Source organism: Entelurus aequoreus, linkage group LG27 (assembly GCF_033978785.1).
Source record: "Entelurus aequoreus isolate RoL-2023_Sb linkage group LG27, RoL_Eaeq_v1.1, whole genome shotgun sequence".
Classification (NCBI taxonomy): domain Eukaryota; kingdom Metazoa; phylum Chordata; class Actinopteri; order Syngnathiformes; family Syngnathidae; genus Entelurus; species Entelurus aequoreus.
The window spans coordinates 33,057,447-33,082,387 of record NC_084757.1 but is presented as its reverse complement, the minus strand read 5'-3'; the positions used below and the strand labels follow the sequence as shown (position 1 = coordinate 33,082,387).

The window sequence follows — 24,941 nt, the reverse complement described above, 5'->3', positions numbered from 1 at the left end:
ATACAGGTATAAGGCGCACCGGATTATAGGGCGCATTAAAGGAGTGATATTATTATGATTTTTTTCTAAATGGAAAACACTTCCTTGTGGTCTACATCAGTGGTCCCCAACCTTTCTGTAGCTGGGGACCGGTCAACGCTTGAAAATATAAAAATATATTAAAAATAATTTTTTTTCATAAAGAAATACAATTATGTGTGCTTAAGGACTGTATCCCTGCAGACTGTATTGATCTATATTGATATATAATGTATATATTGTGTTTTTTATGTTGATTTAATAAAAAAAAAAATATATATATTTTTTTTGTGCGGCCCGGTACCAATCGGTGGTTGGGGACCACTGGTCTACTTAACATGTAATGGTGGTTCTTTGGTCAAAATGTTGCATGGATTATGTTTTTTACAGACCATTTTTAAGTAGCTTTCTGACAGTTTCTTCCGGATGCGCCGTTCTGTGGGCGGTCTTATTTACGTGGCTCACCTTCGACAGCGTCTTCTCCCCGTCATCTTTGTTGTGGCGGTGTAGCGTGCAAGGACGGGAGTGGAAGAAGTGTCAAAAGATGGAGCTAACTGTTTTAATGACATTCAGACTTTTACTTCAATCAACAACGGAGCACATCAAATTTGTCCCGTGAAATACCGTCCGACCGGAACTCTAATAACTAAAGTTCCTCGGGTGAATAATGTGAACTCACTATACCGGTATGTTTTAGCACTTTCATGGCGAGTTTACTGACAGACATAAGTAATAACTTTACACTACTTTATATTAGAAATGGCACTAATACATTTACTACTTAAACAATTTGATAGATTTTTGAGCGCTCTGTGTAATGTTCTATATTTTCCATGGAACATATCAAATGTTGGTGTTGTTTACTTGAGACTTATCTCTTATGTTTGACTGCTATCTACCGGCCACACTTATAATTGCACCCTAATAAAATTGTGAAGCGTCCCGGAAGAGTTGGCACTGCAGGGAATTCTGGGTATTTGTTCTGTTGTGTTTATGTTGTGTTGCGGTGCAAATATTCTCCCGAAATGTGTTTGTCATTGTTGTTTGGTTTGGTTTCACAATATGGCACATGTTTATGACCGTACTGGCGATGTTTATACAGCCACACTTAGTGTGACATGTATGGCTGTTGAGTAAGAATGACCTTCATTCGCTTGTACATGAGATGTTCTAAAGCAAAATGGTCACATGGTTATAATCATACAGAATTACAGCTTTTTTTTGACATTTTCGATTTCAGACCATTCTCACTCCCTCCAACGCGTATAGTCTGGAAAATGCGGTAAACAAAACCCCGGCGGAAAGTGAAAATTGGTAAAAAACAACAACAAAAAACCGCGACCTGGGGACGCGTTTTTATCATTTGAATGTGACCCTCATGTCATTGTAATGTGACTCGCCATGTTATTTTACATGGCCCGCCACGTCATTTCAATGACATTCCCCAAATCATTTCATGTGGCCCGTCACATCTTTTTAACGTGGCCATCCAGATCCTTTTAATGTGACCCTAAATGTCATTTTATTGTGACTCGCCAAATCATTTTATGTGGCCAGCCACGTCATTTTAATGTGACTCGCCACATAATTTTATGTGGTCCGCCAAATCATTTTATGTGGCCCGCCATGTCATTTTAATGTGACTCGCCAAATAATTTTGTGGTCAGTCACATCTTTTTAAATTGGCCAGCTACATCATTTTAATGTGACCCTCCATGTCATTTTAATGTGACTTGCTCCGTCATTTTTTGTGGTCCGCCATTTCCTTTTATGTGGCCCGCCACGTCATATTAATGTGACTCGTCATATCATTTTATGTGGTCCGTCACATCTTTTCAAAGTGGCCAGCCATATCATTTTAATGTGACCCTCCATGTCATTTTAATGTGACTTGCCACGTCATTTTATGTGGTCCGTCATTTCCTTTTATGTGGCCCGCCATGTCATTATGTCACTCGCCAAATAATTTCATGTGGTCCGTCACATCTTTTCAAAGTGGCCAGCCACATCATTTTAATGTGACTCGCCACATAATTTTATGTGGACCGCCATGTCATTTTAATGTGACTCGCCAAATCATTTTGTGGTCAGTCACATCTTTTTAATATGTCCAGCCACATCATTTTAATGTGACCTTCCACATAATTTTAATGTAACTCGCCACGTCATTTATGTGGCCCGCCATATCATTTGAATGTGAATGGCCAAATTATTTCATGTGGCCCGTCACATCTTTTTAAAGTGGCCAGCCACATCATTTTAGCGTGACTCTCCACATAATTTTATGTGGTCCGCCAAATAATTTTACGTGGCCCACCATATCATTTTAATGTGACTCGCCACATAATTTTACGTTGCCAAGTCGCATTTCTTAATGTGACCCCGCCACATTTTTTTAAAAGTAGCCCTCCACATAATTTTATGTGGCCTGTCACGTCATTTTAATGTGAATCGCCAAATCATTTCATGTGGCCCGTCAGATCTTTTTATAGCAACCAGCCGCATCATTTTAATGTGACTCGCCACATAATTTTATGTGGTCCGCCAAATCATTTTATGTGGCCTGCCATTTGACTCGCCAAATCATTTTGTGGTCAGTCACATCTTTTTAATGTGTCCAGCCACATCATTTTAATGTGACCTTCCACGTAATTTTAATGTAACTCGCCACGTCATTTTATGTGGCCCGCCATATCATTTTAATGTGAATGGCCAAATAATTTCAGGTGGCCCGTCACATCTTTTTAAAGTGGCCAGCCACATCATTTTAATGTGACCCTCCACGTAATTTTAATATCACTCTCCACATAATTTTATGTGGTCCGCCAAATAATTTTACGTGGCCCGCCATATCATTTTAATGTGACTCGCCACATAATTTTACGTTGCCAAGTCGCATTTCTTAATGTGACCCCGCCACATTTTTTTAAAAGTGGCCCTCCACATAATTTTAAGTGGCCTGTCACGTCATTTTAACGTGGATCGCCAAATCATTTCATCATCACATCTTTTTAAAGTGGCCAGCCACGTCATTTTAATGTGACCCTCCACGTAATTTTAATATGACTCTCCACATAATTTTATGTGGTCCGCCAAATAATTTTATGTGGCCCGCCACATAATTTTTATGTGACTCGCCACATAATTTTATGTGGCCAAGTCGCATTTCTTAATGTGACCCCGCCACGTTTTTTTAGAAGTGGCCCTCCACATCATTTTATGTGGCCTGTCACATAATTTTTAAAGTGGCCAGCCAAATCGTTTTATGTGGCGAGTCACATAAAAATTATGTGATCCACCAAATCATTTTATGTGGCCCGCCACGTAATTTCAATGTGACTCGCCAAATCATTTTGTGGTCAGTCACATCTTTTTAAAGTGTCCAGTCACATAATTTTAACGTGACCTTCCACGTCATTTTATTGTGACTCGCCACATAATTTTATGTGGTCCGCCAAATCATTTATGTGGCCCGCCTTGTCATTTTAATGTGACTCGCCAAATCATTTTGTGGTCAGTCACATCTTTTTAATGTGACTCGTCATATAATTTGATGTTGTCCGTCACATCTTTATGTGTGACGGACAATAATGGCAAGTGACATAATTATGTCATTATGTCACTTGCCAAATAATTTTATGTGGTCCGTCACATCTTTTTAAAGTGGCCATCCACATCATTTTAACATGACCCTCCACGTAATTTTAATGTGACTCTCCACATAATTTTACGTGGCTCGCCACATCATTTTAATGTGACTTGCCAAATAATTTTATGTGGTCCGTCACATCTTTTTAAAGTAGCCATCCACATCATTTTAACGTGACCCCCCACGTAATTTTAATGTGACTCTCCACATAATTTTATGTGGCCCGCCACATAATTTTAATGTGACTTGCCAAATAATTGTATGTGGTCAGTCACATCTTTTTAAAGTGGCCAGCCACACCATTTTAATGTGACTCGCCACATAATTTTATGTGGTCCGCCAAATAATTTTATGTGGCCCGCCACATAATTTTTATGTGACTCGCCACATAATTTTATGTGGCCAAGTCGCATTTCTTAATGTGACCCCGCCACGTTTTTTTAGAAGTGGCCCTCCACATCATTTTATGTGGCCTGTCACATAATTTTTAAAGTGGCCAGCCAAATCGTTTTATGTGGCGAGTCACATAAAAATTATGTGATCCACCAAATCATTTTATGTGGCCCGCCACGTAATTTCAATGTGACTCGCCAAATCATTTTGTGGTCAGTCACATCTTTTTAAAGTGTCCAGTCACATAATTTTAACGTGACCTTCCACGTCATTTTATTGTGACTCGCCACATAATTTTATGTGGTCCGCCAAATCATTTATGTGGCCCGCCTTGTCATTTTAATGTGACTCGCCAAATCATTTTGTGGTCAGTCACATCTTTTTAATGTGACTCGTCATATAATTTGATGTTGTCCGTCACATCTTTATGTGTGACGGACAATAATGGCAAGTGACATAATTATGTCATTATGTCACTTGCCAAATAATTTTATGTGGTCCGTCACATCTTTTTAAAGTGGCCATCCACATCATTTTAACATGACCCTCCACGTAATTTTAATGTGACTCTCCACATAATTTTACGTGGCTCGCCACATCATTTTAATGTGACTTGCCAAATAATTTTATGTGGTCCGTCACATCTTTTTAAAGTAGCCATCCACATCATTTTAACGTGACCCCCCACGTAATTTTAATGTGACTCTCCACATAATTTTATGTGGCCCGCCACATAATTTTAATGTGACTTGCCAAATAATTGTATGTGGTCAGTCACATCTTTTTAAAGTGGCCAGCCACACCATTTTAATGTGACTCGCCACATAATTTTATGTGGTCCGCCAAATCATTTTATGTGGCCCGCCACATAATTTTTATGTGACTCGCCACATAATTTTATGTGGCCAAGTCGCATTTCTTAATGTGACCCCGCCACGTTTTTTTAGAAGTGGCCCTCCACATCATTTTATGTGGCCTGTCACATAATTTTTAAAGTGGCCAGCCAAATCGTTTTATGTGGCGAGTCACATAAAAATTATGTGATCCACCAAATCATTTTATGTGGCCCGCCACGTAATTTCAATGTGACTCGCCAAATCATTTTGTGGTCAGTCACATCTTTTTAAAGTGTCCAGTCACATAATTTTAACGTGACCTTCCACGTCATTTTATTGTGACTCGCCACATAATTTTATGTGGTCCGCCAAATCATTTATGTGGCCCGCCTTGTCATTTTAATGTGACTCGCCAAATCATTTTGTGGTCAGTCACATCTTTTTAATGTGACTCGTCATATAATTTGATGTTGTCCGTCACATCTTTATGTGTGACGGACAATAATGGCAAGTGACATAATTATGTCATTATGTCACTTGCCAAATAATTTTATGTGGTCCGTCACATCTTTTTAAAGTGGCCATCCACATCATTTTAACATGACCCTCCACGTAATTTTAATGTGACTCTCCACATAATTTTACGTGGCTCGCCACATCATTTTAATGTGACTTGCCAAATAATTTTATGTGGTCCGTCACATCTTTTTAAAGTAGCCATCCACATCATTTTAACGTGACCCCCCACGTAATTTTAATGTGACTCTCCACATAATTTTATGTGGCCCGCCACATAATTTTAATGTGACTTGCCAAATAATTGTATGTGGTCAGTCACATCTTTTTAAAGTGGCCAGCCACACCATTTTAATGTGACTCGCCACATAATTTTATGTGGTCCGCCAAATAATTTTATGTGGCCCGCCACATAATTTTTATGTGACTCGCCACATAATTTTATGTGGCCAAGTCGCATTTCTTAATGTGACCCCGCCACGTTTTTTTAGAAGTGGCCCTCCACATCATTTTATGTGGCCTGTCACATAATTTTTAAAGTGGCCAGCCAAATCGTTTTATGTGGCGAGTCACATAAAAATTATGTGATCCACCAAATCATTTTATGTGGCCCGCCACGTAATTTCAATGTGACTCGCCAAATCATTTTGTGGTCAGTCACATCTTTTTAAAGTGTCCAGTCACATAATTTTAACGTGACCTTCCACGTCATTTTATTGTGACTCGCCACATAATTTTATGTGGTCCGCCAAATCATTTATGTGGCCCGCCTTGTCATTTTAATGTGACTCGCCAAATCATTTTGTGGTCAGTCACATCTTTTTAATGTGACTCGTCATATAATTTGATGTTGTCCGTCACATCTTTATGTGTGACGGACAATAATGGCAAGTGACATAATTATGTCATTATGTCACTTGCCAAATAATTTTATGTGGTCCGTCACATCTTTTTAAAGTGGCCATCCACATCATTTTAACATGACCCTCCACGTAATTTTAATGTGACTCTCCACATAATTTTACGTGGCTCGCCACATCATTTTAATGTGACTTGCCAAATAATTTTATGTGGTCCGTCACATCTTTTTAAAGTAGCCATCCACATCATTTTAACGTGACCCCCCACGTAATTTTAATGTGACTCTCCACATAATTTTATGTGGCCCGCCACATAATTTTAATGTGACTTGCCAAATAATTGTATGTGGTCAGTCACATCTTTTTAAAGTGGCCAGCCACACCATTTTAATGTGACTCGCCACATAATTTTATGTGGGCAAGTTGAATTTCTTAATGTGACCGCGCCACATTTTTTAAAAGTGGCCCTCCACATCAATTTACGTGGCCTGTCACATATTTTTAAAATGGCCAGCCAAATCCTTTTAATGTGACTCTCCACCTAATTTTACGTGGTCCGCCAAATCATTTTTTATGACCAGCCAAATCATTTTATGTGGCCCGCCACATCGTTTTAATGTGACTCGCCACATAATTTTACGTGATCCGCCAAATGATTTTTGTGGCCCGCCATGTCATTTTAATTTGACTCGCCAAATAATTTCATGTGGTCAGTCTCATCTTTTTAAAGTGGCCAGCCACACCATTTTAATGTGACCCTTCACGTCATTTTAATGTGACTCGCCACATAATTTTACGTGGCCAAGTCGCATTTTTTAATGTGACCCCGCCACATTTTTTTAAAAAGTGGCCCTCCACGTCATTTTAATGTGACCCAGCACATTTTTTCAGTGGCCTACTACAGCATTCTATTGCAGGCCCCTACATATTTTTTACGTGGTTCTCCATGTCATTTTATTGTGGCCCACCACAAAATTCTATTGCATTCCGCCGCATCTTTTTAAAGTGGCTCTCAACATCATTTATAGTGTGATAGTCACACAAATCATTACACATCATTTGATGTTATTATAGTGTGGAATTTAAGAGTGAACAGACGTATGCCTTTCTTTAAGTGGAGGTGGAGTGGTAATTGTTTTTCTGCCCGACACAACAACTCAGATATGGTAAGACTAGCGAGCAGTGGAGAATATGAAGTGATATACTTTTTGGAAAGTGTTCATGGAACTTGTTTCCGCCGATACTGGTGCTTCACCTTCTTCTTCCTGTCCTTGTTTCCTGCAGGCTGGCAGTCAGGAGAGGAGCGGGGAAGATGGCCTCTCCATCGTTCACCCTGGACGCTCAGCAGAGGTTTCACGACAAATGGCTGAAGGTGGACTTACAGGTGCGTGGTGGAGGAACTTTCCTTTTACCTGGCCCTGCAAGGCCTGGAACTCATACGCCTCAAGAAAGTACCTCATTGTTTCCTACTGCATGTAAACGTTGATCCTTTTTCATACACGTACTGCACGCAATCACATGTTACTCATCATGCTAAAAATATATTGTCATACATTTTCTTGTTAAAAATTGAAAAAAAATACTTTTTATCTGCTTGACTCATGATTTAAAAGAACATGTTATGGTAAAATTGTGACATTTACTGTGTTTTTTACAGCACTTTACTCCAAATGGAAAAAGCTGTTTTGTGGTAACCATTAACAGTAATATCACTGTAAAATATGCAGTTGTTTTTATTGTAGAAAACTGGCTGCTCAGCCAGTTTTACAGTAAAAACAATTTTTTTTAGTCATGTAAAAAAACAAAAAAAAACCAGTAAATTTTACAGTAAAATTATGTCTACTGAGCTGACAGTTTTTACTCTTAAAAACTGTGCTACGGTTTTGATATTAACAGTAATACACCATAAAATATGCAGGGTTTAAAAAAAAAAAAAAGGCAGCTCAGCCAGAATTTTACAGTAAAAAAACCTTTCTAGTCATGTAAGACGTCCCACTGGGGTGAGTTTTTCCTTGCCCGTATGTGGGCTCTGTACCGAGGATGTCGTTGTGGCTTGTACAGCCCTTTGAGACACTTGTGATTTAGGGCTATATAAATAAACATTGATTGATTGATTGATTGAAGAAAAAAAAACAGCACAGTAAACTTTACAGTAAAAAACTGGCAGCTCAGTTGCCCGAATTTTACTGTGGTACCGTTTTGATTTTAACGGTATCACACTATAAAGTATGCAGTTGTTTTTACTGGAGAAAACTGGCTGCTCAGCCAGAGTTTTGCAGTAAAAAAACATTTTTTTAAGCATGTAAAAAAAAAAAAAACAGTACATTTTACAGTAAAATTATGGCTACTGAGCTGCCAATAACTGTGCTACGGTTTTGATATTAACAGTAATACACCGTAAAATATGCAGGTTTTTTTTGTAATAACAAAAAAAGGCAGCTCAGCCAGAATTTTACAGTAAAAAAACATATTTCTAGTCATGTAAAAAAAAAAAACCAGCACAGTAAATTTTAAATTAAAAAACTGGCAGCTCAGTTGCCCGAATTTGACTGTGGTACCGTTTTGATTTTAACGGTATCACACCATAAAATATGCAGTTGTTTTTACTGTAGAAAACTGGCTGATCAGCCAGAGTTTTACAGTAAAAAAACATTTTTTTATCATGTAAAAAAAAAAAAAAAACCAGTAAATTTTACAGTAAAATTATGGCTACTGAGCTACCAGTTTTTACTCTTAAAAACTGTGCTACGGTTTTGATATTAACAGTAATACACCATAAAATATGCAGGGTTTTTTTGTAAAAAAAAGGCAGCTCACCCAGATTTTTACAGTAAAAAAAACATCTTTTAGTCATGTAAAAAAAAAAAGCCAGCACAGTAAATTTTACAGTAAAAACTAGCAGCTCAGTTGCCCGAATTTTACTGTGGTACCGTTTTGATTTTTACGGTATCACACCATAAAGTATGCAGTTGTATTTACTGTAGAAAACTGGCTGCTCAGCCAGTTTTACAGTAAAAAAAAACGTTTTTTTTTAGTCATGTAAAAAAAAAAACACAGTAAATTTTACAGTAAAATTATGGCAACTGAGCTACCAGTTTTTTTTACTGTAAAAACTGTGGTACAGTTTTGATTTTAACAGTACCACACCATGAATTATGCAATTGTCTTTACTGTAAGAAAAACAACTGTCAGTTCAGCAAGAATTTGACCGTGAAATTTTTTTTTTAGTCCTGTAAAAAAAAAAGTAAATTTTACAGTAAAATTCTGTCTGCGCTGCCAGTTTTTTGCTGTAAAAGCTGTGATACCGTTTTGATTTTAATGGTACCACACCATAAAATATGCAGTTGTTTTTATTATAAAAAAAACAAAAAACTCTCGGCTCAGCCAGACTTTTACCGTGTACATTTAAAAAAAAAAAAATCCATCCAGTCAACCATTTTTCTAGTCATGTAAAAAAAAAAAAAGCACAGTAAATTTTACAGTAAAATTCTGGCAACTGAGCTGCAAGTTTTTTTTAAAAATGTAAAACGGTGGTACCGTTTTGATTTAACTGTACCACACCGTAAAATATGCAATTGTTTTTACCGTAAAAAACTTGCAGCTCGGCAATAATTTCACCGCGAAAAAAAAAAAGTTTTTAGTCATGTTAAAAAAAAACAGCACAGTAAATTTTAAAGTAAAAAACTGGCAGTTCAGTTGCCCGAATTTGACTGTGGTACCGTTTTGATTTTAACGGTATCGCACCATAAAGTATGCAGTTGTTTTTACTGTAGAAAACTGACTGCTCAGCCAGTTTTACAGTAAAAAAAAATTTTTTTTAGTCATGTAAAAAAAAAAAAAAAGTAAATTTTACAGTAAAATTATGGCTACTGAACTGCCAGTTTTTACTCTTAAAAACTGTGCTATTGTTTTGATATTAACAGTAATACACCATAAAATATGCAGGGGTTTTTTTGTAAAAAAAATGGCAGCTCAGCCAGATTTTTACAGTAAAAAAAACATCTTTTAGTCATGTAAAAAAAAAAAAAAGCCAGCACAGTAAATTTTACAGTAAAAACTAGCAGCTCAGTTGCCCAAATTTTACTGTGGTACCGTTTTGATTTTAACGGTATCACATGATAAAATATGCAGTTGTTTTTATTATAAAAAAAAAAAAAAACTCTCGGCTCAGCCAGACTTTTAACGTGTACATTTTAAAAAAAAATATCCATCCAGTCATCCATTTTTCTAGTCATGTAAAAAAAAAAAAGCACAGTAAATTTTACAGTAAAATTCAGGCAACTGAGCTGCCAGTTTTTAAAAAAAAAGTAAAACGGTGGTACCGTTTTGATTTTAACTGTACCACACCGTAAAATATGCAATTGTTTTTACCGTAAAAAACTGGCAGCTCGGCAATAATTTTACCGTGAAAAAAAAAGAAGTTTTTAGTCATGTTAAAAAAAATTAAAAAAAACTTCAGTAAAATTATGGCTACTGAGCTGCCAGCTTTTACTCTTAAAAACTGTGCTACGGTTTTGATATTGACATTAATACACCGTCAAATATGCAGGGTTTTTTTGTAAAAAAAAAAAAAAAAGGCAGCTCAGCCAGAATTTTACAGTAATAAACATCTTTCTAGTCATGTAAAAAAAAACAAAAAAACAGCACAATAAATTTTACAGTAAAAAACTGGCAGCTCAGTTGCCCGAATTTTACTGTGGTACCGTTTTGATTTTAACGGTACCACACCATAAAGTATGCAGTTGTTTTTACTGTAGAAAACTGGCTGCTCAGCCAGTTTTACAGTAACAAAAACATTTTTTTTAGTCATGTAAAAAAAAAAAAACACAGTAAATTTTACAGGAAAATTATGGCTACTGAGCTGCCAGTTTTTACTCTTAAAAACGGTGCTACGGTTTTGATATTGACATTAATACACCGTAAAATATGCAGGGTTTTTTTGTAAAAAAAAAAAAAAAAAGGCAGCTCACTTAGAATTTTACAGTAAAAGAACATCTTTCTAGTCATGTAAAAAAAAACATCACAGTAAATTTTAAAGTAAAAAACTGGCAGCTCAGTTGCCCGAATTTGACTGTAGTACTGTTTTGATTTTAACGGTATCACACCATAAAGTATGCAGTTGTTTTTACTGTAGAAAACTGGCTGCTCAGCTGGTTTTATAGTAAAAAAAATGTTTTTTTAGTCATGAAAAAAAACAAAAAACACAGTAACTTTTACAGTAAAATTATGGCTAATGAGCTACCAGTTTTTACTCTTAAAAACTGTGCTACGGTTTTGATATTAACAGTAATACACTGTAAAATATGCAGGGTTTTTTTTGTAAAAAAAAAAAAAAAAAAAAAAAAGGCATCTCAGCCAGAATTTTAAAGTAAAAAAAAATCTTTCTAGTCATGTAAAAAATAAAAAACAGCACAGTACATTTTACAGTAAAAAAACTGGCAGCTCAGTTGCCCGAATTTTACTGTGGTACCGTTTTGATTTTAACGGTATCACACCATAAAGTATGCAGTTGTTTTTATTGTAGAAAACTGGCTGCTCAGCCAGAGTTTTACAGTACAAAAAATTTTTTTTAGTCATGTAAAAAAAAAAAAAACACAGTAAATTTTCCAGTAAAATTATGGCTACTGAGCTGCCAGTTTTTACTCTTAAAAACTGTGCTACGGTTTTGATACTAACAGTAATACACCGTAAAATATGCAGGGGTTTTTTTGTAAAAAAAAAAAAAAAAAAGAAGCAGCTCAACCAGAATTTTACAGTAAAAAAACATATTTCTAGTAATGTAAAAAAAAACAAAAAACAGCACAGTAAATTTTACAGTAAAAAAACTGGCAGCTCAGTTGCCCGAATTTGACTGTGGTCCCGTTTTGATTTTAACGGTATCACACCATAAAATATGCAGTTGTTTTTACTGTAAAAAACTGGCAGCTCAGCCAGAATTTTACCATGAAAAATTTTTTTCTGTTTATGTAAAAAAAGACAAAAATTCTGGCAACTGAGCTACCAGTTTTTTTAACTGTAAAAACTGTGGTACAGTTTTGATTTTAACGGTACCACGCCATAAATTATGCAATTGTTTTTACTGTAAAAAAAAACTGGCAGTTCAGCAAGAATTTTACCGTGAACATTTTTTTTAGTCCTGTAAAAAAAACCAGTACATTTTACAGTAAAATTCTGGCTGAGCTGCCAGTTTTTTTGCTGTAAAAGCTGTGATACCGTTTTGATTTTAATGGTATCACACCATAAAATATGCAGTTGTTTTTATTGTAAAAAAAAAACTGGCAGCTCAGCCAGATTTTTACCGTGAACTTTTTTTTTTTCTTCTATCCATCCAGTCATCCATTTTTCTAGGCATGTAAAAAAAAAAGCACAGTAAATTTTACAGTAAAAGTGTAGCAACTGAGCTGCCAGTTTTTAAAAATGTAAAACGGTGGTACTGTTTTGATTTTAACGGTACCACACCGTAAAATATGCAATTGTTTTTACCGTAAAAAACCGGCAGCTCAGCAATAATTTTACCGTGGAAAAAAAAAAGTTTCTAGTCATGTAAAAAAAGCCAGTAAATTTTACAGTAAAATTCTGGCTGAGCTGCCAGTTTTTTACTGTAAAGAAACTGTGCTGCCGTTTTGATATTAACACAATATCAACAATTTTTACGGTAAAATCTGCAATTGTTTTTAGTGTGAATTACTACTGTTTCTTACGGTAAAATGTATGGTTGTTTTTTTTCACGGTGGAAAAACCTCATTTTTTACGGTAAAATCTATGGTTGTTTTTAGGGTGCATTACTATATATGGAAAAACGATATCACAATTTTTTATTGTTAAATCTACAATTGTTTTTACGGTGAATTACTGGGAATGGGGAAAACGTTACCACTGTTTTTTAGGGTAAAATCTACGATTGTTGTTTTCACGGCGAATTACCTTAAATGTAAAAACTATACCTTTTTCTTTTTTTCTGGTTAAAGTTTGGTGACCAACTTAACCAGTTTTTTAATGTTGTCATTTTTGTACAATTGGATGGATAACTTGCGTTGAGATTAAGAGTCAAGCAGATATTTAAAGTAGTATTTTATTTTTCAACAAAAATAAATATTCAAAGTATGATTATATAATGGTAATTAGGGCTGCAACTAACGATTAATTTGATAATCGATTAATCTGTCGATTATTACTTCGATTAATAATCGGATAAAAGAGACAAACTACATTTCTATCCTATCCAGTATTTTATTGGAAAAAAAACAGCATACTGGCACCATACTTATTTTAATTATTGGTTCTCAGCTGTTTGTAAATGTTGCAGTTTATAAATAAAGGTTTATTTAAAAAAATAAAATTAAAAAATTAAAAATAATTTTTGAAAAAAAAAAAAGCCTCTGCGCATGCGCATAGCATATATCCAACGAATCGATGACTAAATTAATCGGCAACTATTTTTATAATCGATTTTAATCGATTTAATCTATTAGTTGTTGCAGCCCTAATGGTGATGTTGAAATTTAAAATTACTTTTTTCTGTCAAAATGGAAAGACCGAATACATTTAGTAAGAAAAATAAAGTACTTAACAGATACATATTATTTCATGGGCCATATAAAATGATGTGGCGGACCAGATTTGGGCCCCAGGCCTTGATTTTGACACCTGTGTCCCACACGGTCGACACCATGTTTGTTTACAATGAGCAATGGAAGTTTATGACGGGCTTTACTGAACAGTACATAGGAGAAAATGAGCGCTTGATTTGCTTACCCCAACCTGCCCACAGCACAGTGCGGGTATTCTCCCTCCATATAAAAATAAAAAAAAGGTTGTCAAATGTATTTTTAATGTAATCTGATTTATTGTTGCCAATTCTGGGTATGATATTAATGGTGCACCCCTTCCCATGAACTGTCTTGTTGTGCTCAAGGATGGGGGAGGGTCACAAACCAGGAAAGGCTGCATGTTGAAACGAGTGTTATGTTTCCTCCTTCGTCTCCAACAGAGTCGGTTTTGAAAAATATAATCCGAAAGGTTGTGAATACCTAAAATAGTGACGGTAAATTTGCAACGCTATGTCTTTTTTATTGTCTGGCAGACCAGGCGTGTATGAGCTGTGTCAGGAATCAGAGTTTTAATGCCATCTACTGTTGGAGGTTGTAACTACAAGCTACATAAAGTGTTTAAATAGATCAATGTTTGGTAAACACGGCAGTACCAAATTTTTCGGACCATGGGGCACACCGGATTATAAGGCACATTAAAGGGGTCATATTATGATTTTTTTTCTACATTTAAACACTTCCTGGTGGTCTACATCAGTGTTTTTCAACCACTGTGAGATACAGTCTGGTGTACCGTCGGAGATTATCTAATTTCACCTATTTGGGTTAAAAATATTTTTTGCAAACCAGTAATTATAGTCTGCAAATGATGTGTTGTTGTTGAGTGTCGGTGCTGTCTAGAGCTCGGTAGAGTAACCGTGTAATACTCTTCCATATCAGTAGGTGGCAGCCGGTAGCTAATTGCTTTGTAGATGTCGGGAACAGCGGGAGGCAGCATGCAGGTAAATAGGTATCTAATGCTTATGTCAAAAATAAACAAAAGGTGAGTGCCCCTAAGAAAAGGTATTGAAGCTTAGCGTAGGCTATGCAGAACAAAACTAAAACTGAACTGGCTACAAAGTAAACAAAAACAGAATGCTGGACGACAGCAAAAACTTACTGTGGCGCAAAGACGGCGTCCACAATGTACATCCGAACATGACATGACAATCAACAATGTCCCCACAAAGAAGGATAAAAACAACTAAAATCTTCTTGATTGCTAAAACAAAGTAGATGCGGGAAATATCGCTCAAAGGAAGACATGAAACTGCTACAGGAAAATACCAAAAAAAGAGAAAAAGCCACCAAAATAGGAGCGCAAGACAAGAACTAAAACACTACACACAGGAAAACAGCAAAAAACTCCAAATAAGTCAGGGCGTGATGTGACAGGTGGTGACAGTACACCTACTTTGAGACAAGAGCTATAGTGATGCATGCTTGGTTATGCTTTAAAGTCATATCCAACAATTGCGACGACGACTTTTTACTGTCAACTGAGTTTCGTTTTTTAATGATGTCTGCTGGTGGTGTGCCTCCGCATTTTTTCAACGTAAAAAATGTGCCTTGGCTCAAAAAAGGTTGAAAAACACTGGTCTACATAACATGTAATGGTGGTTCTTTGGTCAACATGTTGCATTGAGGATGTTTTACAGACCATCTTCAAGTCGCTTTCTGACCGTCTCTTTTTGTGGGCCCTTTTATTTTCGTGCCTCCACTTCGACAGCGTCTTCTCCCCGTCAGCTTTGTTGTACCGGTGTCAAAAGGTGGAGCTGACTGTTTTAGTGACATTCAGACTTTACTTCAATCAATGACGGAGCAGCATCTCCTCATCCGTGGCTCACTACTGCAACAACAACGCCGTGAGAAAACGTCCTACCGGAACTCTCTAATAACTTAAGTTTGGTGGGTGAATTATGTAAACTCACTACACCGGTAGTTTTTAGCGCTTCCATAGCGAGTCTACTGACAGATATAAGTTAGAAGTTAACGTCACTTTATATTAGAAATGGCAAGGATAATGCCCCATAACAAGAAGATAGAGAAAAAGAAGGACTTTCTCGACCACAATGGCGGACTCGCGCACATTTTCAGGACTTATGCAGATCCCAAACACACATCAGCAGGTACCAGAGGGTAAGAAAAGACGGCTTTGCATAAGTTTGCGAAACAAAACGTCAGATAATGTCTGCTAATAGGTGCTATTTTGTGGTCCTTATACACACACCATATTAATACCGTATGTTGAAGCACAGTACGTCTGACTATGGTAGCCGACAATCCATCAAGCGGTGTGTCTTTGTAGCTTACCAAAGTCGTACAGATTTTTGAGTGCTGTGTGTAATGTTCTATATTCTCAATGTAAGATTTGGTGTTCTTTACTGGCGTCATCTCGCAGTCCACAAATATCTCTTATGTGTGACTGCCATCTACTGGTCACACTTACACTACCGTTCAAAAGTTTGGGGTCACATTGAAATGTCCTTATTTTTTAAGGAAAAGCACTGTACTTTTCAATGAAGATAACTTTAAACTAGTCTTAACTTTAAAGAAATACACTCTATACATTGCTAGTGTGGTAAATGACTATTCTAGCTGCAAATGTCTGGTTTTTGGTGCAATATCTACATAGGTGTATAGAGGCCCATTTCCAGCAACTATCACTCCAGTGTTCTAATGGTACAATGTGTTTGCTCATTGGCTCAGAAGGCTAATTGATGATTAGAAAACCCTTGTGCAATCATGTTCACACATCTGAAAACAGTTTAGCTCGTTACAGAAGCTACAAAACTGACCTTCCTTTGAGCAGATTGAGTTTCTGGAGCATCACATTTGTGGGGTCAATTAAACGCTCAAAAAGGCCAGAAAAAGAGAACTTTCATCTGAAACTCGACAGTCTATTATTGTTCTTAGAAATGAAGGCTATTCCACAAAATTGTTTGGGTGACCCCAAACTTTTGAACGGTAGTGTATCATTACACCATTTACCGAATAAAATAGCTGAAAGGTCGGTAAGCACAACCAGAATTATTCCGTACATTAGGCGCACCGGGTTATAAGGTGCACTGTCCATATTTGAGAAAATGGTAGTATTTTACGTGCGCCTTTATAGTCAGAAAAATATGGTATACTGTGTTTGAATGTACAGTACTTTGCATTTTGAAGCTCTTCTTTTGTTCGGCAGTGGGCGTTCTCTGCCGAGGGACTGAGCGAGATGTGGAATGAAATGGTGAAGGACGAGGAGATCACGTTCAACGGTGAAGAGTCGACTCACCCAGGTACCCAGTGGTTGACGTCGTCACAGCACCGTGTGTGGATGTTCATGAGCGCAGTGTGCACGTACAGAATGTTCCACTACTATATGTGTTTACATCACCACTACTACTCCCCACATACCGTGATGTTGTTATAATCCAGGGGTTTCAAACTCATTTTAGCTCGGGGGGTCACATTGAAAAAAATCTATTGTAAAGTGGGCCAGACTGGTAAATTCCCCGCGTGATAACTTAGAAATAAAGACAACTTCAGATTATTAGTATTATGTTATATATATTGTTGTGTTAGACCAAGCACGTTCTGAACATATACAAATCAGGTTTTTTTACACTTATATTTATTCAACTTCTTCTTCTTCTTCTCCAGATTTTGGTGCGCTCTACATTCCACATTTTTTTCACCCGATTCAAACCATTCCACCTTCAACATATTCCACTCATCCTGCACATTTAAACTATCATTTTTTCAAGTTGAAAAAAATTCCAGGAATTCCCAGAATTCCCCGTTTTTCCAAACCCTTTTTTGACCCTTTTTTCTGGCGACTACTCCTTCGACATGTTTCAACCCGCTTCAACCGTTCCACCGTCCGAACATTATTCTTAATCAGGACAAAAAACTAAGTTGTTTTTCGAACTGGAAAAATGATTGGTTTTCCTGAAATTCCAGGAATTCCTTAATACCATTTCTCAATTAAAATGTTACTACTTCAACATTTCTCAACTGATTTTTTAAAATTCCAACACCAACCATTTCAACTCATTCAGACTATAGATGTCCGATAATATCGGTCTGCCGATATTATTGCCGATAAATGCTTTAAATTGTAATATCGTAAATTATCGGTATCGGTTTCAAAAAGTAAAATTTATGACTTTTTAAAACGCCGCTGTGTACACAGACGTAGGGAGAAGTACAGCGCGCCAATAAACCTTAAAGGCACTGCCTTTGCGTGCCGGCCCAATCACATAATATCTACGGCTTTTCACACACACAAGTGAATGCAAGGCATACTTGGTCAACAGCCATACAGGTCACACTGAGGGTGGCCGTATAAACAAGTTTAACACTGTTACAAATATGCGCCACACTGTGAACCCACACCAAACAAGAATGACAAACACATTTCGGGAGAACATCCGCACCGTAACACAACAGAACAAATACCCAGAACCCCTTGCAGCACTAACTCTTCCGGGACGCTACAATATACACCCCCTCCCCATGTTAAAAAAAATAACAGGCATGTTAAAAAAAATAATGCACTTTGTGACTTCAATAATAAATATGGCAGTGCCATGTTGGCATTTTTTTCCATAACTTGAGTTGATTTATTTTGGAAAACCTTGTTACATTGTTTAATGCATCCAGCGGAGCATCACAACAAAATTAGGCATAATAATGTGTTAATTCCATGACTGTATATATCGGTAATTAAGAGTTGGACAATATCGGAATATCGGATATCGGCAAAAATTGGTCTCTAATTCAGACCATTCAAGTTTTTTACCATTTTCAAAAAAATTCCCGCTTTTCCCGAAATTCCCAAGTTTTTGGGAAATTCCCATTGAAATGAATGGGACATTCTTCAAAGTTCCACAACTCCCACGTTTTTCATCTGATTCAAACGGTTCCAACTTCAAAATATTCAGCCTGTTTGGGAATTGTGTGCTCTACTTCAACAATTATTTTAAAAAAATTCCAGGATTTCCGTTCAATGTCAGCATTGGAGCATTCTCATGCAATTCCTTCAGGAATTGCCTCATCTAGTTATTTCTACTGTATATATTTTGACATTGAATAGATGAAGGAAGTTAGCTAATGCCCCCAGACCCCCATTAAGTGCAAATCACATGCCTGGAGAATGTTCTGTACTGACAATAGAGGGGGAAAAAAATCATGTTTTGCGTCAAAGTATCGACCCTTTTGAGAGACCTATCCCTAACACCTTGTCTGACCAACTTCCAGAAGACTGTCCGGGATGCTTCGGGAGCCAGAAGGACGAAGCCAACGACAAGGAGAAGAAGGATGAGGAGGAGGCGTCCACGGCCGTGCACCACTCCATCATCGAGACCTGGGATTGGGGGCGGCAGCCAGGTGAGAGCGCACGCCCTTTAATTGATCACATGACTTTCCGCCGATGGGGTCGTTTTCCAGTGGGCAGAACAAACTAAGAGGATGGAGCAATGATTGGAACACGGCTGTCTTCGATGGTGTGCATGAGAAAATGAGAAGAAAAACTATTTGACCTTAAATACAACACCACAGCAACTAGGGATGGGCACCGAATCCGGTACTTTTTTGGCACCAACCGAATACCGCCGGTCCTACCGGGCACCGATGCACTTAAAATCCAATTAAGCCATGCTTGCGCGCCTGGTTGCCGACTCATTTTCAGCACTTGCCGATCACTCCAGCAGCACTGAGCGCAAACTCTGCCATACTCGCTCTGGGTCGTGTTGCCATTTCCACTACCAACAAAGAAATTGACTCAAAAAACCGCTCCAACGTAGGTAAAGTAAGACTCCACTTTTCCAAAAATGCGCTAGCTTGATGCTAATATACATTGGCTTTGCTGTTGACATGCTACTGATTATCATTAGCGATATTACATGGCGATCTCAACTCCTCCAAATGTGTCAATGAAAACTACACCTAAGATGCATGTTACACTCAAAACAGCTGGTGTGTAATAAGTACAATACTTACAGTATTAACACTTTGTAGCGTCGTGTACTGTTACCGATTCCCAGGCAGCGTATGGGTTCAGATGTGAAGGGTAGCCATCCCTAGCAGCAACACAACCAATGTTGTAATTAGGGATGTCCTATAATATCGGACTGCCGATATTATCGGCCGATAAATGCTTTAAAATGTAATATCAGAAATTATCAGTATCTGTTTCAAAATTATCGGTATCGGTTTCAAAAAGTAAAATGTATGACTTTTTAAAACGCCGCTGTGTACACGGACGTAGGGAGAAGTTCAGAGCGCCAATAAACCTTAAAGGCACTGCCTTTAAGGTTTTGGCCCTATCACATAATATCTACGGCTTTTCACACACACAAGTGAATGCAAGGCATACTTGGTCACCAGCCATACAGGTCACACGGAGGGTGGCCTTATAAACAACTTTAACACTGTTACAAATATGCGCCACACTGTGAACCCACACCAAACAAGAATGACAAACACATTTCGGGAGAACATCCGCACCGTAACACAACGTAAACACAACAGAACAAATATCCAGAACCCCTTGCAGCACTAACTCTTCCGGGACACTACAATATACACCCACCTCAACCTCCTCATGCTCTCTCAGGGAGAGCATGTCCCAAATTCCAAGCTGCTGTTTTGAGGCATGTTAAAAAAAATAATGCACTTTGTGACTTCAATAATAAATATGGCAGTGCCATGTTGGCACTTTTTTCCATAACTTGAGTTGATTTATTTTGGAAAACCTTGCTACATTGTTTAATGCATCCAGCGGGGCATCACAACAAAATTAGGGATAATAATGTGTTAATTCCACAACTGTATTAATCGGTATCTGTTGATATCGGAATCGGTAATTAAGAGTGGGACAATATCGGGATATCGGCAAAAAAGACATTATCGGACATCTCTAGTTGCAATAGTGCTGATACATCATTTTCCACAGCAACAAGTGAGGAGCAACATTTTTCCATAAGCATCGTGTGGAATTAATAAAACGCACATTAGGGGGTTGCCTACAGCCATAGATGAAAATAGACCCTGAAACTGCCGTGTTGCTCCAAGTTAAGACCAGGTCACCTCTCTTGAGTCCACTGAAGAGGTTATGAAGTCCCCCTTTCATATTGTCTAGTATTTCTATGCAGTTATTTATCAGTGTGTATGTTGTTGTTGTTGCTGCTGCTTTGCTACACAATCTTGTCGCTCCCTCACCATGCCTGGTCACATGACCCGCCTAAATAACTCTTTTCATGGCGACATATTGTTGGGCCGTGACCAGGAGGAGGGGTCTTTCACCCGAGAGCACCGTCACTGCTGGGTGGGTCGCTGCTATGCGGCAAGGAGATAAGCTCCAGGGTGACGGTGAGGGGCGTGCGTGGGGGCAAGAGACAGGAAACGGCATCACCAGGATTGCAACTGGATGAGCGCTGTGCTGCGCACTTCCTGTCAGGTTCTTTGAATCACATGTTGCCCGCATTCACCTTTAAACTCCTTTTCCACTCAAACAGGGTGGCCGACGTGCAGCTGGTTTTTAACACAGCAGCACATTCTACAAATACTGTTAAAAAAAAAGAAAAAGAAGAAGAGACAAAGTTTCATTGTTGACTCTAGTAACACAAAGCTGCCATACAGGATGTTTTTTTTCTTTAAAACTGTCATTGCTCAAAAATAATAATGAATCAAAATAATGTTTTTTATGAATTGTTAAGGCTACAATTACTTCGCATCAAATATTCCACTTTGTAATATTGCATATTTTGTGTTTGCCATAAAAACTGTTTTCTATGACAAAAGAGGCATAAAACAATCAAAAAAACATACAACTTATAATTGACGGATGGAAGTTGATCTAGAGATTTAAACGTTAAGAGTAAAAATAAGAATACATATTTATGACTTAATTGTAACACATATTAGTGCAGTGTTTTTCAACCTTTTTTGAGCCAAGGCACATTTTTTGCGTTGAAAAAATCCGGAGGCTCACCACTAGCAGAAATCATGAACTCAGTTGACAGTTAAAAGTAATTGGATATGACTTTAAAGCATAACCAAGCATGCATCACTATAGCTCTTGTCTCAAAGTAGGTGTACTGTCACCACCTGTCACATCACGCCCTGACTTATTTGGAGTTTTTTGCTGTTTTCCTGTGTGTAGTGTTTTAGTTCTTGTCTTGCGCTCCTATTTTGGTGGCTTTTCCTGTTTTGTTGGTATTTTACTGTAGCAGTTTCAAGTCTTATATTTCCCGCATCTACTTTGTTTTAGCAATCAAGAATAGTTCAGTTGTTTTTATCCTTCTTTGTGGGGACATTGTTGATTGCCATGTCATGTTCGGATGTACATTGTGGACGCCGTCTTTGCTCTACAGTAAGTCTTTGCTGTCGTCCAGCATTCTGTTTTTGTTTATTTTGTAGCCAGTTCAGTTCTACTTTCGCTCTGCATAGCCTTCCCTAAGCTTCAATGCCTTTTTTTAAGGGCACTCACCTTTTATTTATTTTTGGTTTAAGCAAAAGACACCTTTTTACCTGCATTTACAAAGCAATTAGCTACCGGCTGCCACCTACTGATACGGAAGAGTATTACACGGTTACTCTGCCGAGCTCTAGACACTCAACAACACCACATCATTTGCAGACTATAATTACTGGTTTGCAAAAAATGTTTTTAACCCAAATATGTGAAATTAGATCATCTCCCACGGCACACTAGACTGTATCTCACGGCACACTAGTGTGCCGCGGCGCAGTGGTTGAAAAACACTGTATTAGTGGGACCCATTTGGATTTATTTTTTTAAACTGTCATTGTTCAAAAAATAATAATAAACCAAAATCAATGTTGTTATGAATTATCAACATATTTAAGGCTCCAATTACTTCACATCAAATATTACATTCTGACATATTTATTTGGGTAAAATATTGCATGTTTTGTGTGTTTGCTGTAAAAACAGTTCCTATCATAAGAGGCATAAAACAAACATAAAAACATATAATCGACGAATAGAAGAGATTTTAAATGTTAAGAGTAAAAATAAGAATAAATATTTATGGGATCTGAGCAGAGGATGTCGTTGTGGTTTGTGCAGCCCTTTGAGACACTTGTGATTAAGGCCTGTATAAATAAACTTTGATTTATCATTTTAACAAATAATAATGAATCAAAATAATGTTTTTTATGAATTGTTAAGGCTACAATTACTTCACATCCAATATTCCACTTTGAAATATTTTTTGCTGGAAAATGTTAAATATTGTGTTTCTGCCATAAAAAAACAGGTTTTGCTTAAACAAAGAGGACATTGTTAAACATAAAAAATAAACTTTATATGGACAGATAGCCCTGAGGTTGATCTAGAGATTGCTAAGGGGTGGAAAAACAAAATAGTAAAGTTCTGTTTTTAAATCATGAGTACCGGTATACCCTACAACTCTAGTGCCTCTTCATGAACTTTATATTTGTTTATATTTCCGGCCCTGATGTAGTTGATGAGCTATGGATCGGACAATATGCTCACTTTGCTCCGACAGCCACGTGAAGCTTAAGTTGTTTTCAGAGCTGCTATTTTGGCCGTGGTGTTGCTCGTGACCCGATATGATATGATGATGTATCAGAACAACACCCGCTGCTCATGGGGAAGAGCAACATGTGCTTTCACGTTAGGCTCTAAGAGTGCCTAATAATTAGGGCTGGGTACACTGCAAAAAGTCAGAGTTCAAAAACAAGAAAAAAATATACAAAAATTAGGTGTATTTTATTTGAACTAAGCAAAATTATCTGCCAATATAACAAGAAAATTTGGCTTGTCAAAACAAGTCAAATTAGCTAACCTCAATGAACCCAAAAGTACCTTAAAATAAGTATATCCTCACTAATAACAAGTGCACTTTTGTTGGTAGAAAAAAAAAAGACCTTTTTGCTCAATATGTTGAAAAATATTCTTAAATGAAGTAAATGCTAGTGCCATTATCTTGACATAATGATATGCGCTCGGCATTACATTTCTTGAAACCAGCAAACTTATACTAAAAACAAATTTATTGTTCTTAATGGAAAGGCAACAAAGCGAGCGCTTGTTATTCTCGGAGTCTCTCAGCCACTCAGGCAAATCATATTGTCTAAAAATTAGGGATGTCCGATAATGGCTTTTTGCCGATATCCGATATTCCGATATTGTCCAACTCTTTAATTACCGATACCGATATCAACCGATACCGATATCAACCGATATATGCAGTCGTGGAATTAACACATTATTATGCCTAATTTGGACAACCATGTATGGTGAAGATAAGGTACTTTTTAAAAATAATAATAAAATAAGATAACTAAATTAAAAACATTTTCTTGAATAAAAATGAAAGTAAAACAATATAAAAACAGTTACATAGAAACTAGTAATTAATGAAAATGAGTAAAATTAACTGTTAAAGGTTAGTACTATTAGTGGAGCAGCAGCACGCACAATCATGTGTGCTTACGGACTGTATCCCTTGCAGACTGTATTGAAATATATTGATATATAATGTAGGAACCAGAATATTGATAACAGAAAGAAATGGGGGGAGGGAGGTTTTTTGGGTTGGTGCACTAATTGTAAGTGTATCTTGTGTTTTTTATGTTGATTTAATAAAAATTAAAAAAAAACAAAAAACAAAACGATACAGATAATAAAAAAAACGATACCGTTAATTTCCGATATTACATTTTAACGCATTTATCGGGTGATATTATCGGACATCCCTAATAAAAATGCATTTTTCCATCGATAACATGACATCATCGCGCCAAATGCGTGCTCTTTCAGTCAATTAGTGCGCATATATACAGACCGGCCCCCGGCCAAAATTTTTTGAATTGTAATTTTAAGGAATTTATCTGAATGTGCATGAACTACACAGCAAAAAGTGAAATCTAAGTAAGATGAAATATCTGAAATAAGGGTGATATTTGCTTATTTTCTGTCTGATAAGATAATTCTTCTCACTAAGCAGATTTTATGTTAGTGTTTTACTTGTTTTAAGGGTTTTGGTCCTAAATGAGTGTTTTTCCTTGCCCGTATGTGGGCTCTGTACCGAGGGATGTCGTT

General features: G+C 37.1%; 1 protein-coding gene across 1 annotated transcript in view; it reads left to right on the top strand.

Moving 5' to 3' along the window:
- The window catches only part of LOC133644113 (E3 ubiquitin-protein ligase HERC2-like), a 163,967-nt gene that overhangs the window by 6,410 nt on the left and 132,616 nt on the right, over nucleotides 1-24,941 (top strand). The window contains exons 2-4 of the mRNA XM_062038431.1: nucleotides 7,557-7,656; nucleotides 17,049-17,142; nucleotides 19,106-19,234. Of these exons, the coding sequence (XP_061894415.1) occupies nucleotides 7,585-7,656; nucleotides 17,049-17,142; nucleotides 19,106-19,234 (295 nt within the window). The 5' untranslated portion in view covers nucleotides 7,557-7,584. The remainder of the gene's footprint in view (nucleotides 1-7,556; nucleotides 7,657-17,048; nucleotides 17,143-19,105; nucleotides 19,235-24,941) is intronic.